This window comes from Botrytis byssoidea (genome assembly GCF_014898295.1).
Source record: "Botrytis byssoidea strain MUCL 94 chromosome Unknown BBYS_016, whole genome shotgun sequence".
Classification (NCBI taxonomy): domain Eukaryota; kingdom Fungi; phylum Ascomycota; class Leotiomycetes; order Helotiales; family Sclerotiniaceae; genus Botrytis; species Botrytis byssoidea.
In genome coordinates this window covers 439,947-458,123 of record NW_024065857.1, presented here as the reverse complement: position 1 = coordinate 458,123, position 18,177 = coordinate 439,947, and the positions used below count along the sequence as shown (strand labels likewise).

Genomic DNA, 18,177 nt, shown 5'->3' with positions numbered 1-18,177 from the left:
ATTTATAAACAAAATTGTTATCTTATTTGTTATACTTATTATCTTTATTATAAAATTTTACAAGATTTCCAAAAAGTTAATTAATATTTATAACTTTTAATAATAGATTTGAAAAGATTTCTAAAATACCTTAATTATATCCTGAATTATCTCCATTACCTCCTTCTATATTATTTCTTTTTCCATTATTATCATTCCTATTATATTTTTATGGAATATCATTTCCTCCGCCTCCTTATAAAATACTATTCCTTTTACCTCCTTCACTCTTATCTAAATCATTATTATTCTTATATAAAATATTATATAATTAATTATCTTTTTCCTTTAATAATAATAATAATTATAATAATAAAGGATTGATTTATTAAAAGTGTAATCCTAATTAAAATTGTTCTAAATAATATTGAATAGTTTTTAAAGATAATAGATTATTTTATTAATAAAACTAGTATATAATATATTTATTAGATTTACTATATTTTTATAGAAGATTGATATTAATTTAATAAATAAATTTAAAATATAAAAATACTTATAATAATATTTTTTATTTAATTTCAATATTTTTTTTATTATTATTTAAAGATTGAAATCCAGAAATAATTATAATCTAAGGTAGAATATTTAATATTTGTAATAGTTTATATTAATTAAAATCTAACAATTTGGGCTAACCACTTATTTGAAATACCTTGGGTTCCTTTAATAATATATATATAAATACTTGAATATTTTTTATAATTATTCTATATTATATATTCTTTAATTGAAATGTAAATTCCTTATTTATAAATATATTCACAATTTCTTTATTAGATTATTTTCTATATAATAATCAAATTATATTAATTAAAGCATTATAAATAGCTTGTATTATACAAATCTTATATTTTATAACAAATAAGCTATATAAGCATAGCTTATATCTAAGCTTATATAAAAGATGTATGTCGATTGCTTGAAAATATTTTGGAATAAAGTGTTCAAATATGCTAAAATAATCTGATCAAAGCTTATTGTTATAATAAATTGATTATTAATATTTATATAGTTTATATTTATAGAAATCCCTAATCTCTTTTATATTTATTTCTTTTATAAGATTAATAGGGTATTTCTGTCATCTTATAGCTAATATATTAAAATCATTAAATAGAATGACTAATAATATAACTAATTCGATCACACTTTTAACAATATCGCTATACTTAGGCTTGTGTTCCGTGGAGTCGTTTTTATATAATTCTATTATATTAATGAATAACAGGTAAATAATAGAATAAAATAATTTAAATATAACTTTGCTAAAATCTAATAGAATTATATTTATTCGAAAAAGATAATGCTTAGCTTAAGCTAATAATTACTAATTTATACTTTTCAATATATATTATTTTAAAAAATAAAATGTAAATTAAGATTAAATATAAAGATTATTATCATATTATTAACTAATCTCAAGTTTTATTAGTATCAAACCATATTGAATTAATACTTAATATAAAAACTATTATTATATTACTAATAGTTCTTATTTATATAAGAACAAATATTAAACCATATTAGATTAATATAAGAGCTTATATCTCTTTAGAGAAATACTAATCTTAATTACAAATCCATATTACATTTGAAATTAAGATGTCAGACTCCTGATTTGTGATATTACTAATCAATATTGATATTATCATAAGGATAGTGAAGACAATATAATACTATGGTTCACACTATTATAATATTGCTTAAGGTTCTAAAAGCTAGGGCTACGATACGTTTATACTATAGTGCCGAGGCACTAGCGCAAGCGCTAGTGCGGTCACATGATCCCTGTCCCGACAATTATTATATAAAAAGTATTCAAATAAGGAAATCATTCTAATATATTCAAGATTTTAGTATATTCTAATTCAATATAATCAAGTTTTTCTATAAAAATTGATATGCTTCGGTATTTTATAGCTTGAACTTACACCGATCTCATATATCTTCGAAGGTTCATATGTACTTTGTACGAATCTAATCATCTAATCTTAGATAAACGAACTCCTGAAGAAACATAAACTTTATTTTGAAGGGGAGGAACCTTTCCAGCCTTCCCATGGGCATTGATCGTTGATCATGCAGCGACACCTGGGACACCCGACCCAATGTAACGATGTGGCTGTGTACCCCACAAAATAAGCGAAATAACAGACTGGAATTGACCAACATTCGAAAGAACTTCAACAATTCGACTCTCTTTTTTATACAATATCAAATCAAAGAAATTCTGGTTATCAATATAAGGAAGACTCAAATTTACAATTGATACATTTAGATTCTGAGATTCATTTTGAATTGAAATAATAATTCAATAAATAAATGATATTGAGATAAATTCAAAATGATCAATTTGCGCCTCTTTTCAATCTTCGCTTACCTAGTAGATATGCGCCAGATTCATATGATTCGACCTAAGATAACACACCGCCTGTGCCACTTTCTCCTGGAGGTGACAAGGCTCGCTCTACGTCAGCGAAATAACAGGCGGAAATTGACCACCATTTGAAAGAGCTTTAATAATTAAAATCTTTTCTCTACATTATATTAAATAATATAAAAACTTGTTGTCGATACAAAAAAGACTCAAATTTTCGTTTGCATTTTTCAAAGTTCAATATTTGATTTAAAATAAATTTATAATCTATTAAAAAAGCTGCTTGGTCAGAGGCACTTCGGCAGAAAAAAGACAACAGGGCGGTCTAGGGGCCAAGTACGGCAGAAATATTGTACCGATATACACTTGCTCGCTTTTCTCCTCACTGATGTATATACACTTTTATTTTTGCATTATCGTACCAAGAGTCTAATTATTCTTATTCCTAGCTCAAGTATGAGTAAGTTGTCTTTCTCAAGCAATGTTTTTCTAGTTCCTGTACTAACAATCTCTTCTAGTTCTAGACAATACTCTCGCTATAATTTTCGGAATTGCATCAATCATCATACCTACCATCACAGCTATCATTTTGAGACACCGTTCCCCAACGCACAACACATCATGTAGGTTGTAATTATATATTTTTGAGAGCGCAATCTTCGGGAGAGTTCGAATATCCTTTTAACTTTCTTGTTGCTTCAACTTTTCACGACATCAGGAGCATAGCGGAGTTTAATGCATTTCATGATGGCGGTGGCCCCGTTTATTAGAAACCATACTAACTAGTTCTTATACTAGATGACCTCGAGCAACATGTATACCAACCTCCCCGAGAATACATGGTAATGGAGGAATTCCATTCAATGCGTCGCTGGCATGCGCAACGATAGGAAAGTAGTTGAATCAGGCATAGGAGGAGGCATAGGAGAAAGACGAGGAGGACGAGAAGTTGAGAAACAGCATACACATTTTGGTTTGGAGTTGGGATATATAAACGGCGCAGGTGTATCGATAGGATTATTGGGTTTCAATTGTGCAGAATATACCGAAATGGATTGGATGTTCGGCGTATAAAGCGTTCAATTCGATGTCCTGTCGAGATGTTCAAAACCACTGGATCACCACGTGACTGTGTTTGATATATGATAGGCAATCAGCGCATCGTTCACGTGACTGTTATGCAAATTCAGATTGAAGTTGGTCGGCAATGCAACGAATTTCAAATGCGACTCAAATAATGATATGCCTACATCGATTGAAATCACCGTGAATCAGCAACTTGCAAGAAACATGACATGTCGATATATGCGCCGGGCGTGCTTCTAAACCATCAACTGAGAGGTCGGTGTGCAGACTGCCAGGCATCTTAGTCGTCTGTCTGATCCCTCTTGTGAGATTTAACTTCATCCTGAATACTCTTTGTGAGCGTTACACTCGTTTTGCTTCGATCGACTATCCTGGATCAAGACATATAAGAGCGTTGTGAAAATGTCGAGGATGGTGTGCACAGATCGCGGTCGAGTACAATATCGATGGATTAGAAAGGTAGCGACTTCGCATTTGATAGTTGATATTCCTTTAATCAGGCTACAATTCGAGCATGGATGAGATATCGAAAAGCGCAGATAACGAAGTCGCCAGTTGTGCGAGAATAAGATGGCCTGTATCGCATATCTTCTTGTCGCGTATTGATTTCAAATGATCTTCGACAATGCCCTGATCAAGCTGATAAATACCCAGATACCAGATTCGAGGTTCGATTGTTCATGACGTTCCTAGAGATCATCTTTGCGGACTGCCGTGTTGTTGCAAGAGAGAAATGTTGTGGTGTCAAGAAGAAATGAGGCGAAAAGACAAATCGACGTTAGCCTGGAGGCTACGTCAAGCCATGTGTGGCTAGTGGTCCCGCCACTTTTGAATTATCACGTGAAACCCACCACGTTCTAAGACAAATTGAACTAGATACTCGGGGATATTATAAGCTAACAGTTTTTGTTATCCAAGAACGTTTTGATGACATCTGAAGGAATCTTTTACAAGATTGATTACCGAAGAAGCTGCTCAGACTAATCAGTGTACCATCTACTCATCAGGCACTATTGATTAGCGGCAATACGACAAGGATGATTTTCGTGGTTATTTCCACATCGCTCCGAGATATAGGCATAATGAGTAATGGCGATAGAAGTCTCCCCACGCTCACCAAATGATAGACTAATTAGAATGCTCACGGGATCGAAGTAAGAAGGACAGGCAGAATCTCAATCAGCGTAAATTCGCAACCAATAAAGCTCTCCTACCAACGCTATCCCCACATTCCAATTAGGCGTGCGACCAATAACATTAAAAGTATCGCATTTAACATATTAGACGAATAGGAATAATTGAAACATCCCGCAATCTCTGTGCAACGGGTCAAACAATGGTAGAGATCTACCCTTTCAGGGGTTGGTGATGACGCAAAGTTCTAGAAGGGTTCGAGAATAAGTCCGTGCGCTCGGTACGTACCGAGAGGTTTAGATAAATCGAGGAGATCAATGTTCTGGGATGTTGTGAGTATATCGTAGATGTAGATATCTGGGGGTATGAACCAATACGAACATATCTTTTTATCTTATGATAGGTATTTGGTATTCTGTTTTAGTTCAGAGATTAAATTCATAATAGCAACATGGGTATTTGCCCGCCGCTGGTCGCCGGCTGATAAGTTCTAGCTAACCGAGTCGGCCAATTCAAGATTCTTTTTCTCTCCTGAAAGACCCCCCGGATGATATACTCTGAAATTCTGTCCAGTCCATATGATATCATTCTCATTCATTTCATACTGAAAAAACAAGGTGGAAAGTACCACCATGACATTTGGCGGCATACCGATCCCTCAAAAGACTTCAAATTTGATAATTTTACACAACATCTATCTATTTAACTTCAAGTTCAATTAGTCAGTAAGTTTCAAACAATGAGATCACGAGATTCTAATAATATCGGTAGAGCCTCGATTCACAGTCTATCATTCAAGTAATCCCCTTAGCATACAATCACACAAGAGCTCTGAGGAATTCCCAAATTGTCATCAGGAAGAGGTTATTCAATTAGTGCACCTCCGCATGAACGATTATCCGAGCTGTTTATATGCTGGACGTTGAAATTGACTTTCTTTGACAAGTCATTATTTATCGCGAGATATCTCCCTATCAGAAGCAAGCAATAGTTCTGTAATGCTCCAAGTCTTTGGAACACTATACGTCCCGTCAGCTCAAATACTTGAGCGCACATCTAGGAAAGATCTCATCGTTAATGATTCAATACTAATTGAGAATTCACGTATGCTCCGAAGAAACCTCGCTTGTACGAAGTTCAAACAGACCCACAAATGAATAGTATTCTCCATATTCAACTCACCCGGAAATTAGTCTATATAGACTAACTCATCATGAGTACACCTTCCTCTACATCCTATAAAATATCTAGATACTAGACACCATATTCCTGGATGACCCACTCACTATGATCAATATCCCCAGAATCGCATCCATTACGATTTTCACACACACACTCACTGTCATCATCGACATGTCTCCGTTTACAAAGTCAGAGTTCTCATCATGAATTATCTTCACTTCATATAACATTTGAACTACATAGTCATGTATTACCATTCGAGTATACAGATTCACATACACTTATATAATTCAACTTTATAAAGAGATCTTACATTACCGAGGTATATATATAAACTTTCCGTAAGAGAATTAGCACAGGAAATTGTCTCATTATTCGTACATCTAAAACACATGTTCAAATCTTTCGAATCTCTCCAATCTCTTCAATCTCTTCAATCATCACAATCTCTCAAATCTCCCTCTCAACATCCCCCCTCTCAATATCCCCTCTCACCATCCCCTCCATCCCTCCATCCCTCCACACCCAAAACCCAAAACCCAAACCCAAACCCAAATCCCAATCCCAATCCCCTTCCTCCATCTGCACCCAAACCCCAAAATCCAAAAACATTCAAACCCTCCACACAACCCCTAAACCCCCTCAATAATTCTCTCCCCCCCATACCCATACCCCTCAGCTCAGTATCCTTCCCAAATCCTAACCTCACTTACCCTCAACCTCACTTACTACCCCATCCCATCCCATCCCATCCCATGCCAATTGCAATCCCTTTTGAATATTCTCTCTACATCACATCTCACATATCACATCTCACCATCACACATCACACACATTACAAGAGTTGAGGCCCCGGCTTATCGCATATTTAAGCGAGATTAGGGTAGTCATTTAATTTCGTATATCTTATTTTAAAAGTTCAATTATTATTCTAAAATTCATTATTTTCGATTCAAATTCAAAATAGATATTAAATATAATTATAAAAATGATAATTATAAATTTTATCAAAATTGATATACTTTTCGATATTCTAGAGTTATTCAAGCTAAGATTGATAGAAAATCCTAGGAATAGATTGCTTCAAATTTAAGTATACCACAATCTATCACAAGAAATATAATTTAGTTTAATTCGATTAAAAGAATTCGAAAAGAAAAAACTTATCAAAAATCTATAATAATTATTAAAGAGATTTATCGAATTATAAAAATGATTATTAAAAATTAAAACGAAAGAAAGATAACTTTCGAATAGATTAGAAATATATTTAGTATTAAAATTTTAATATATATAATTCAAAAGGAATTATATTAATATAAATATAAAGAAATAGTATATCCTAAGCCTTTTATTTTTTTAAAAAAAAAAAAAAAAAAACTAGATTTTATATATAAGTATTATTAGTAAGGAATTAATAATACTATTACTATTAAACCAAAAAAGGGGAATTGAAAACTAATTATATAATCGAACAAAAGCACTTTTGAATTAGGAAAAGTGGGTAGGATATAAATTATTAAATGAATTGATAAAAAAAATATATTAATTATATTAAATCAATATATTAATTAGAAAGGATATTAATAATAATATAAAATATAATCAACTGAAACTATAAATCTTCATTAATTTTTTTAAAAAAACTTAAAGATAATAAAAATATTACCTCCAAAATATATATATAACAAATCCTTGAATTTATTATATTCCCATTATTCAATAAATTAAAATCTGAATATATATTTATAAAAAATAATTCTAAAGTATATTCTAGGTATACCTGTAAAGTTCAATTGAAGTATAATATATAAAACTTTGATTAACTACTCTTCTCTCCAAATCTTAATCTAATTGAAAAAGTATAATAATAAATGAAAAAGGAATTAAAAAAACTATTATTTGTATTTACTTTTATAAAGAAATTAAAATATAAATTATAAGCTTTTTGAAATAGAATAAATCCCTTAAATTTCAGACTATATACTAAGAGATTGATTTGCAAAATTGAAAATATAATTAAAATATAAGGATTAGTTATTATTTATTAATATAATATTCAAGGTTTATAAGATTATATTATATAATCGATTTATTATTAAATTTTAAAAAATTAGATTGAAAAATAGGTGGTGTGCGATAAGCCGAGGTCTTAACTCTTACATTACATCTCACCATCTTCACATATCACATCTCACATCTTCTCACTCCTCATCCCTCTTACAACAATCTAATACATATAAAAATAACTTTATTAATCGATTTAATTCAGTTTTGATTCGGTTCTGATATATAATCATCCTCTTCCCTCTCGTCTCCTCTCCTCTTCTTTGAGATACCTCACTTCCTCAAGCCTCAAGCGTCTCCGCTCCCCCTCCTCCTCCCCCTAAAACGCTAAACCTCATCATCTCCAAATCAAAACTCCCATAATACTATCCAAACTATCCAATCTATCCAATCTATCCAATCTATCCAATCTACCTACAAACTATCTGCTAGTCATCACCTCTCACCCCTCACCCCTCACCACCTCACCACCTCCCCCTCCCCCTCCCCAACTTTCTATGTATTACCTAACATCACATCAAACGATATCGAATCTCATCACAGTACATATAACCAATCATATCATTTGATTTAACTCAATTTCAATCTTCTCTTCTAATATCTATTTGATATATTCACATGTGCAATGCACCCAATCCGTGCACCCATTCATCAACCACTCACCAACTATTCAAATCACATGAAATAAGGATAGACTAATAATGCATATTTACTTCAATTCATTCATGCCATGCCATTTCATTTCATTGCTTGCATGCATACAAACATCGGATATCTTCTACTCCACCCTCTTCACCCCTCCTCTTGCCTCACCCACCCACTCCCCCTCATCAAATCATATGCTAATAAGAGCTAGAGTAAAATGAAATATCATAACAGCATATTCAGTTTCATGTCTAATAACAACGTCATTTGTGCAAATCCACCAATTCTTTGTTCGTATCGGGTTGACTTTCTCATTTCACCCACATCCCCACCCCCTTATGCTAGTAGCAATCAATACCAAAACTCCTTTATTTTCAATGAACTACACTCATACGACAAGATATGAGAAATCAAAGGAACCTTAATCAATTCTAAACCCCTTCACCTTCCTCAACATGTATTTCTGTAGCAGGTTCCTCATCCTCTGCCCTATCAACCGGGATTTCGTAATTGTGTTGCTCTGCTCGATTTCGTTGCTTTACAGCATTTGATATCGCCATCACATCAAGGGGATTCGGACCCTCGACATCAGTATCAGGTATGTAGTTCTCCTCTTGATAGTCTTCATCAACCATGGCAGTATTAAACTCTAGCTCTCGCTCATCCTTGGTAGCCTGATCTGGATTGGAGCCATGTTCAATCCCATCGCTACCATATAAACTACCAGCTTCGCCAGCTTCAGAAGCCGCACCAGAAGCAAATGTTGGAGAGTTATGGTTAAATGCTTGGAAACCCCATGTTTGTTGATGAAGATTTGGTGCAACATTATTTTGATCTGATAGGTCTATCGCTTCGTCAGTCTCAGTACTTGCTTGGACGTCGCTATATGAAGGTAGGTATATAGCATGGTCGAAAAATGGTTCGTCACCTTGGTTATCATCGTTATCGAGTGGAAGGCGATCAAGACCCTGTGGATTTACTGTCGTCATCGCCTCGCCATCCTCCGAACCAAGTTCTGGCCGACGGAGAGCTGCTCCGACTCCTGTCAAGGCGCTCGGCGACCCATGCTGGGAGGAGTTTTCGCCGAGGCGTCTGCCTTCCCCCGAATCTTCCTCATCCGAAGAAGCATTATCAAGAGAGTTCACAATATCACGCAAAGCCTTACCACCGAGAGGTTCTGATGAACGTCTTCGGTAGAAAAGGAGATATGCGTTCTTTGTGACCATGCTGTTGAGATTTTTTGTTTCTGACACCGAAGAATCTGAAGAGGTTAGTTGGTTATTGGTATTGATTGAGTTTGGAGATCATACCATTGTATTCATACCACTTTTGATCAGAGAAGTTCTTGGCAAAAGCGGTATAGTGCCCTCCACCCATACCACCATAATGATCATCAACAGCTATCAAATCGTATATTTCCTCTTTGCCATCTTGTGATTCAATGACTCGTGATGAAAGGTCTAATCCTTCGATCGGGAAATCAACATGGTCGACAAGCTTATTCCTTTGGAAACCACTAGCACTGAAACGTTTCAGATGCATGATAAGAATATCTGGCGTTCTCCAAATCTCAAACTTCTTGCTTGCTCTACGATGTTCTTTGCATCTAGGACAGTACCAAGTATCCATCTCAGAAAGAATTTCTTCCTTGCCGAATTCATCAAGACAATCTTCGAGAGTGATACCTTGCTTCCTTCTCGACTCACGAGCTTGACGCTTTGAATCAAGATGTGAATCGACAAGAGTAGGAGGATTTTCATAAGTAGGTTTTCCACGGAAATGGTCGCTATCGTTGTAACTACCAAACAATGTTTCCCATGCATCTTCGTTCCAATCAACAACAACTCCTTCACCCAGACGGATCAAGGGGCCATCATCAGAGGGATCTTGTTCGGACCCAACCTCGGATTGCTCTCGCTTTCGTGCAACTGATTTGCCCTTCTTTGAGTAAGTTTTCATGTTACGTGAGCGACGTTTATTCTTGGGACCTACCCTAGCGCCCGACTTTGGCGCAGCCGGTCGTACTGGAAGAGCCTGTTTACCAATTAGCATCACTTAGAATCAGAAAACCATTCTCTTCACAAAAGATGAAACATGCTATCATCAATTGTGATATTGAAAAACTTACTCTTTGAGGAGATATTGGCTTCAGAGCATCATCATCACTCGTGGATTCTTCATTCATCCTCGTCATGCTTGGAGCGAACCCGTTGGTATCATCGCTACTCTCCCTACTGGATTTACTAGAGACAGATCCAGATGTACTGTCTACAGCATCATAATCGTTTGAAGTGTCATCTTCGTTAATTTGATGTGCTTGTGGATTTCTTTCAGATATTCTTGAATACCTGGTGGATTCTAAGCTCACAGCCCAAGCTGTTGGTATGCCTCCCTTTGAGTCAACGATGTAAGAGATTTCAAAAAGGTTCTGCAATTCGGGCGAAAGGAACTCTGCTGGGTCCACCCACTTCGGCCGACGACTATTAAAGACTTTCAAAGGTGCACTATCTAGTATTAGTATGATATATCACGCAAATAGAAGAGTCGACTCACTTAGGACTCTGCTCGGTAGATTCAGGAACAGGATTAGAATCTTTCATGGCCACGTCGACCAGTTCATCTTCCCCATCCAAAGATTGGGCAACAAATTTACCGTCTCCAGATGAGTCTGCATCAGAGCCAGTGGTGACAACCATGTCTGGATCAAGACTCTCAGACGCGCTTGAAGGATCAGATTCTTCATTGATACTGGGCCATGTGGTGAATGTGGCCACCTTTTCTAAAAGCTTTCGCTTGATGGCTTCTTCGCTTCGTGCCTGTCATATGTCAACAATTTGATAAAAAGAAATCTAAGAGCAAATAGATAGGAATTTCTTACCTCGCTAGGATTAAGCACTATGAAATGAGGTGTAATTGTGAGTTCCCACGAACCCGAAGTCGGCTTTTTGCCAAATCTTTCACGCTTGGGACGACGATGAAACACTGGAACGAGCAATTTCTCAGCTTCTGGAGAATCCCAGGGCAAACTTTCATTGTCTCCGGAGTTGTTTTTGTTGAAACCGGTATGCTTATTGCCCGAGTCTTTTGGAAGATTTGTAGGTATTGTCTCCAACTCGTAAAAGTTGGCTATATCCTTAGCGCCCTCGATAGCTTCTGAAGCAACTTCGTGATCAAGGTACCACTTGTAAAATTTCCCTTCGTATACCTCACAAGAGAAAATTCTCTCTGCTGGAACTCCGACCTTTTGGCTGACAATACGCTTGAGTGTTCCAACGCTTGCATGCTTGTCCATCTCAATCACTATGGAAACTGGTTTGTCATTGAGTGGAAAGAAATTGACGACCCGGCTCCAGATATTTTCGATCGGTAATTGTAAAGTCATGTTGTTGAAAGGATCGAAAGTGATACTGACCTTATCACAATGTGGACAGACAAGAGTAGATTTATACATTCCAGTGAACAAGTCTGCAATCACCGAGTCATCTCGTTGCTTCGTAATGTCCCAGACCTTGGTGGCCATTTCTCTGATCGCATCCGGGTTTCCAATCATCTCGTCAGTCGAATCAGGTTTCTCAATATACGGCTTCTTCCTCACTCTGCTGAGATCTTCTTGGAGGCCATCAAGTAAAAATCCAATAAATTCTTGAGAATCTTGTTGTCCGTATCCTGAGAATTGCGTGGCAAATCTACTAACAGTATTCTTGAAGTTCCGCGGTTGAACCGAGACTGGTGCAGGCTCCTTGTATATTTCTTTCAGAAGATCTGCATATGCCTTAGCAACGCAGCCTCCGTGACCCAGAGGATTATCGCTGTTGAGTTCTTCCTTGTACACATCGTGCACAAAATACTTGGTTAGCTCTTCCACACTTCGAACACATTGTAGAGCAGAATTCATGTAACAGGTATTTCCAAGGTTACCGAGACCGACGGTTCCTGGCGTGCGACCATTTTTCGTCTTTCGGTTGAAAGAACGAAGGTTATATCCAGAGGTTGGTGCTGGACTATTGCGACCGCTGTTATTTTGGCTGCTAACAATGATGCTTGAATTGTTTTTACGCCCAACACCGTTGGCTTTCCCATTTGGCGAGACTCTCGTGTTGGAAACAAAGCCATCTTTGCCCTCGACAAGTTCATCAATGACAATTGCTTGATCATCCCCAAGTCCTAATTGACCGAGATTCAGATTGCCATTGTAGTTATCGTTCACTGTCGAATCCTCAAAATCAACCTTCATTCTACCCGAATCTCTCTCCACCTTGGTGAACTCTGCGACACCCAGTAATAGCTTCTTCCATGAATCTTGTACTTCAGGAGCCGTTCCATTGGTGTCGACTACTGGTGTCCCAGGTCTGGATGAAGGAGGGGTTGCGGCACCATTAACACTGGCAAGGGTTGGGTCAGCGGCGGGTAGTGTTCTTGGCACTCTCCAAAGACGTATTTTTTGCTTGATGGGAACCCCCGCAACCTCCTTTACGAGTTTTAAGAAGTCATGCATCCTCATAGATCTACTCGCAACAACTACAGGCGCATCCGGATTTGCAGACTTGATGGCTGCATCCACTTTATCGCCAAGTTCAGACCATACACGATGGATATGGAAAATTGGAGGATGATATTCGTAAGCCACATTCGCTATTGCATTAGGTCCTTTATCAGGGTTTGTGTTGTGTGCAAATCGAACGATTGGTTTCGTGCCCGTCATTATATCATGCCATTCTAGAACCATATTCCATGCGTCACCTGGAAACAATTCGAACAAATCTTCTCCGATTCCATGCTTCAGTTGAACAAAGTCTTCGCGCCCAGGTTGAGGGATGATTTGCTGAATGATGTTAGAATTATCGACTGGCCCAATTTTTTCTTCCACCACGTTCTTGCTTTTCGCTCGAGCCTCCGAGGTGTTCGAAGTCACTTTCTCAAGCCACTTCCTCGAAACCAGGTACGTTTTGTCTCCTTCGGTGAGTGGCCCGTCTCTCGCTGCTCTGATTAAACTTGTCACAGTCGCAACCTGAACGTCGATCGGTGGGATTTCTGTTTTGGGATCTATACTTGCACATCAGTACTTGGATACACGAACAACACGAGTGGATGTTACCAATGCTTGGAGCGTCCTCAGTGGCAGGCACCGATTGAGCACCATCTTCTTTGGTAGGTTCATCTCTCAGCATATCCATTGATACTGCTCTGATTGCGGTCGGAGCTGCAATAGCAGCCTCTGAGTCTTCTTGCGTGTCTGGCACCATAACCATATCGACATCTTCCTTTTGGCTCGACAGCGGTACATCTGGTTCTAATTCCGAGGCTGGTCGTTTCAACGGCGACGACGACCTCTGCGGCATGTCTTCTGCACCACCCATGATCGCCCTATGCCGTGGAGATTTTCCTCGTTGCTCTGATTCGAAAGCCTCGGAGGGAAATCGTCGACGATTTTTATTGCTGGTGAATTCCCCGCCTTTATCGCTATCTAAAGATAGGTCCGCGTAGGCCCCAGTTGGCGAACTCGCAGCAGAAGGAATATGATCGCCGGTAATGAGGAGGGAAGAAGACAGGCGATTTGAAGGTATGGTATGAGGAGGTAGAGATTCTGCACGGTGGTTTTCCTGGGCAGAAGTGTCGAATAAAGGCAGATCGGTGGGGGATTGTGATTCGCGACCTTCCACCGACGATATGGGGAAATCAGGGCCTCTATCGGTTTCTATGCCAGGTACGATCTGCGAAGAAAGCTTTCTTTTCTTTGTGGAAGACGTCGTGAAAGCGAGCAGCCTTTGCCGCTCTAGAATCGTAGATGGTAGAAGAATCCAATGTATTGTTCGTAAGCATCGAAGATTCCGTAATGCGACTGTATGATTCCGAAAAACTGCAGGTGGGTAGGTGGGTTTTTAATTTTTTTTTTTTAGGTGAATTTGGAATTGGAAAAAGGAATGACTGAGATCATTTGCGAATTCGTATCGTCGTGAGAGATTTCAAAGAAGGAAAAGACTTGATATTCTGATCTTTGTGGAAAATGCAATACAACGCGCTAATTCTAATCCTTTTTTCTTCTTTTGTCCTTCTTCTTTTCTTCTTGTTGTGGATGGGAGGGGGAGATATTTTCCCATTCAATGATGAACCTCGAAGTAGGTAGGTAGGTAGGTAGGTAGGTAAGTAGTGGTGGTGTGGAGATATTGGTGGTATGGATTGGTGTGGTATTGGTGGTAGGTACTTGCCTTGCCGCATTACTCTTTTGTTAAGTTTAGTGGAATTAGGAAGCGGGCAGGTATAACCTGAAGATTTTATTAGGTAGGTACGTATTAGTACTATGTAAGACTTACATACACTATAATCTCAATCAATACAGTCAATTAATTCATTCATTCATTCATTCATTAATTCATGGTAGTTATCTAATTCCAAATAATGTTAACTAACTAAGTAATCATTACATTTAATTCACCACGAGCTATATTCTTCAGTTCACTCCAGTCTCCAGGGCTTCCATTATCAATAATTCCCGACTTAATAACCTTCTAGCTCTTCTCCCCCGCATTTAGGGCATAGCTTACCGTGCTGAAGACTTCGCCCTGGAGATTGCGCTGATACACAAATACACACGATATTCCTCCCTCTCACATACTCATCATGCGAGCGTCTAGAATGCTCAAACCATGGATCACTTGTTGGTTGGAAATATGTTATATCGTATATATGATGCATATGGCTTTCGACGCTAAATCTCATGATAAATCCATAGAGTACTTCTTGAAATTTATTCCGCTTTCTTTCAATGGGGATTGTAGAAAATCATGTCAGTCAACTTACCAGATTGACTGGCTCTGCATCGTCCCTGCTCATATCAATTCCCAACATTCATTTATTTACCAGTTCAAAGCACAAAAAAAGTATATGTATATAATACCAGTTCGACTACTATTCATTATTTCGATGCAATTCTCTAATCTAGTTTTCTGTATACTATTCACTGCCAATCAACACCAATCAATGTCAACAGACAATAGCAAAATCCAGAACTCCCAGTATAACTCCCCTAATACCCCAACCCCCAGACGGCCACTTGCGGTGCCCAATCTCTCTCAAGATATCTATCCTACATCGATTCTTGAAACACACTAATAACTTTCTAGACAAGCACCTCATCTAGACCAGTCTGAGATCCAGTTTCTGCATACTCAATCATCTCCACATCGGACTTATGTGTAGCTTTCTTCCCACTTGCTATTTCGATATCCTTCAACTTAATTCCAGCCTTCTCCATCTTCTGGATATTCTTCTCCATTCCATCGAAGACTTCATCTTTAAGAGCCTCAACCTCTTTCTTAACCATCTCGGTCTGCTCCTTGATGACTTCAACTTCTTTCACTACCTCTTCTGAATCCCCCTCTTCCTCATCCTCATCTTCCTCACCACCATCACCTTCTTCAGCCTCCTTTTGTTTCTTCAAATTCTCAATTTCCTTTTCCAACTTTGCTTTCTCCTTCTCTCTCTTCTCTCTTTCCTCACTCTCCTTCAACTTCGCTCTCTCCTTCTCTTCCTCTCTCTCCTTAACCCATTGTTCTGCTCCCTCGACGGCACTTTCCGCATTTCTCTTATGCTTCAACAAGTAACCTTGAATTTCTGCTGGACTGAACTTTGCTTCAGGGACCTTTTCACTAAAGAGCTTTGCTAATTTTGCTATTCTCTCTTCATCCTTGATCCTTCTTTGCTCCTCTTCCGCCGCAATGATTCGATCTAATTCTGCCTGTATTCTTCTCTCTTTCGAAGGAGTTCTAGGCTTCTTCTTGTGCATACCCCGCTTGTTGACTGGTACAACACTAGCCGGACTTCTCCCTCTAGAGGATCCTGATTTGACACTTCCGCCGTCAGAAGATCCACTTTCAGAGCTCTTGGGCTCAGGATAGTCTCCTTCAAGAGTTGCGTAGATACTTTTAAAAATTTGTTCCATGTTTTCCTTAGTAGCCAAATCAAAGTGGACAGTCATATCAACTCGGCCAGGTCTGATAAGCGCCTCGTCTAACTTTTCGATGTGATTTGTCGTCATAATCAGAATTCTTCCTTCTTGCGATGCAACTCCATCAATCACATTGAGCAATGCACTCAAAGAGATCTTACCCGATTGATCCTTCCCGCCGTTTTTCTTTGTCATGGCCTCCATAGCCTTAGTTGCTTTAGTCAATGGAGATCTAGGGCCAGCCTCTTCATCAAAGTCAAAGCCGTCCTCATCTTCGTCATCGTCACGGGTGTGGGTAAGACCGGCGGTGTCGATATCTTCAAGGAGTACAACACACTGCTTGGGAAGCTCAGCGAAGAGTGTACTGAGGGTTTCTTCGTTCATCGAACCGGAATTCAAAGAAACGATATAAATCTTAAGCTTAAAATATCCAGCAATTGCGAAGCTAAGAGAACTCTTCCCTGTGCCGGGTGGCCCATGGAGTAAATACCCACGACGATACGGAATACCACGATTAGAATACCATCGCTTCGTGTATGGATGCAGGTAGTCTTTCATATCGGCAATGATATTCTGCTTTACCGTTTCATCGAGGACGACCGTAGAGAAGGGGCGAGAGGTGCGGGAAAGAAGACGAGTCCAGCCCGGCTCACCGAAGGAACCGCCCTTAGTACCGCCTCTGTAGATAATTGTTTTGTTTTCATCGTTTTTGATAAAGGCCTGGCGGCACTCATCAAGTAACTCCTTGAGGATGCGAGGGTTTCTTCCAAAGGAAGAAATTGAGATTTCCTCCTTTTCACTTGTAGCTGAATTAGTTAATGATGCAGTCTGCGAACGTCTGAATTGCAACAATCTCCTCTTGTACCAAAAGTAATGAGTTCCGAAGCTTGGTGTGAATCGGACTTTCTTCTCCTTTTCGGATGCTTTCTTGGGAACGGGATTTCCATCCTCGTCGATCTCAAAGTCATCATCATCCTCCTCTTTCTCTTCATCGTCCTCGTTAAAGTTCCACATGAACCACATCCGACTGTTTAGATTGGTATTGGCGACAAAATGACGAGATCGTTGAGCAAAAGGTTGTTCAGCTACCCATGCCATTACCATGTTATACATTTCATCGTCGATGCGAACATCGGCAGTTGACATAAAATGAGCGTCAAGCTCAACCCAGAACCATAGTTCGATGTATTGCCAACAGAATATTAGCATACCCAGGATCATGAGCATGGGGATATAGATGTTGAGGTCGATGGTAGTGTAGTTCTTTAGAGCAGTTGAGAAGAGTGAAAATCCCGGGAAAAACATGTCGATTATATGGGGTTGTGAGTAGCCATAGGTTGCCTGCCCGGTGGTATCCCCAGCTGGATGATGTCCAGGGTTGCCCATCGTATCGTGAGAAACGGAGCCGTTCATGCTGGCGATGAACTTTGATGAATACTCGCAGTCTGGTATAGATGCAAGACTTTAAATATGTAGATATGGTAAAGAAAGAGGAAATTCGAACTAGTCCGTATGACCGTAGAGTCACAAGTAGTTTACGTAAAGGGGGGCCTCGCCTCGCTGACTAGGTAGCAACACTTTTTTATTTTTTCAGGTGAGAATGTAATGAGAAAGCATATAATATGATATTGCTGATAGAGTCATGAAATGATGAACTTTATATTCAATAATAAGTTGGCATTTGGATATCTTGTTGCTC

At 38.3% G+C, this 18,177-nt stretch overlaps 3 protein-coding genes across 3 annotated transcripts; 1 reads left to right on the top strand and 2 right to left on the bottom strand.

The window, feature by feature from the left end:
- Positions 1-2,875: 2,875 nt before the first annotated feature.
- Positions 2,876-3,309, top strand: EAE97_007920 (uncharacterized protein; the record flags this gene model as incomplete). Its single annotated transcript, XM_038878434.1, has 3 exons — positions 2,876-2,879; positions 2,938-3,042; positions 3,218-3,309. The coding sequence occupies 3 exons, from the start codon at positions 2,876-2,878 to the stop codon at positions 3,307-3,309; spliced, it is 201 nt and encodes a 66-aa protein (XP_038730684.1).
- Positions 3,310-8,674: 5,365 nt separating this feature from the next.
- EAE97_007919 (uncharacterized protein) lies at positions 8,675-14,664 on the bottom strand. Its single transcript, XM_038878433.1, has 6 exons — positions 13,629-14,664; positions 11,412-13,576; positions 11,087-11,349; positions 10,662-11,037; positions 9,844-10,567; positions 8,675-9,794 (listed from the first exon to the last, which is right to left on the bottom strand). The coding sequence occupies exons 1-6, from the start codon at positions 13,888-13,890 to the stop codon at positions 8,965-8,967; spliced, it is 4,620 nt and encodes a 1,539-aa protein (XP_038730683.1). The 5' UTR covers positions 13,891-14,664; the 3' UTR covers positions 8,675-8,964.
- A 986-nt stretch (positions 14,665-15,650) lies between these two features.
- On the bottom strand, positions 15,651-17,891 carry EAE97_007918 (uncharacterized protein; the record flags this gene model as incomplete). Its single annotated transcript, XM_038878432.1, has 1 exon — positions 15,651-17,891. One exon carries the CDS (start codon positions 17,889-17,891, stop codon positions 15,651-15,653), a length of 2,241 nt encoding a protein of 746 aa, XP_038730682.1.
- Between the last annotated feature and the right edge of the window lie 286 nt (positions 17,892-18,177).

Excerpts from the sequence above, each read along its gene's own strand:
- EAE97_007919 (XM_038878433.1), bottom strand. The coding sequence starts at position 13,890 with ATGGGTGGTGCAGAAGACATGCCGCAGAGGTCGTCGTCGCCGTTGAAA. Across the intron at positions 13,577-13,628 it reads TGAGGACGCTCCAAGCATTG|ATCCCAAAACAGAAATCCCA; the intron begins GTAACATCCACT and ends GTGCAAGTATAG. Across the intron at positions 9,795-9,843 it reads AAAGTGGTATGAATACAATG|ATTCTTCGGTGTCAGAAACA; the intron begins GTATGATCTCCA and ends TAACCTCTTCAG.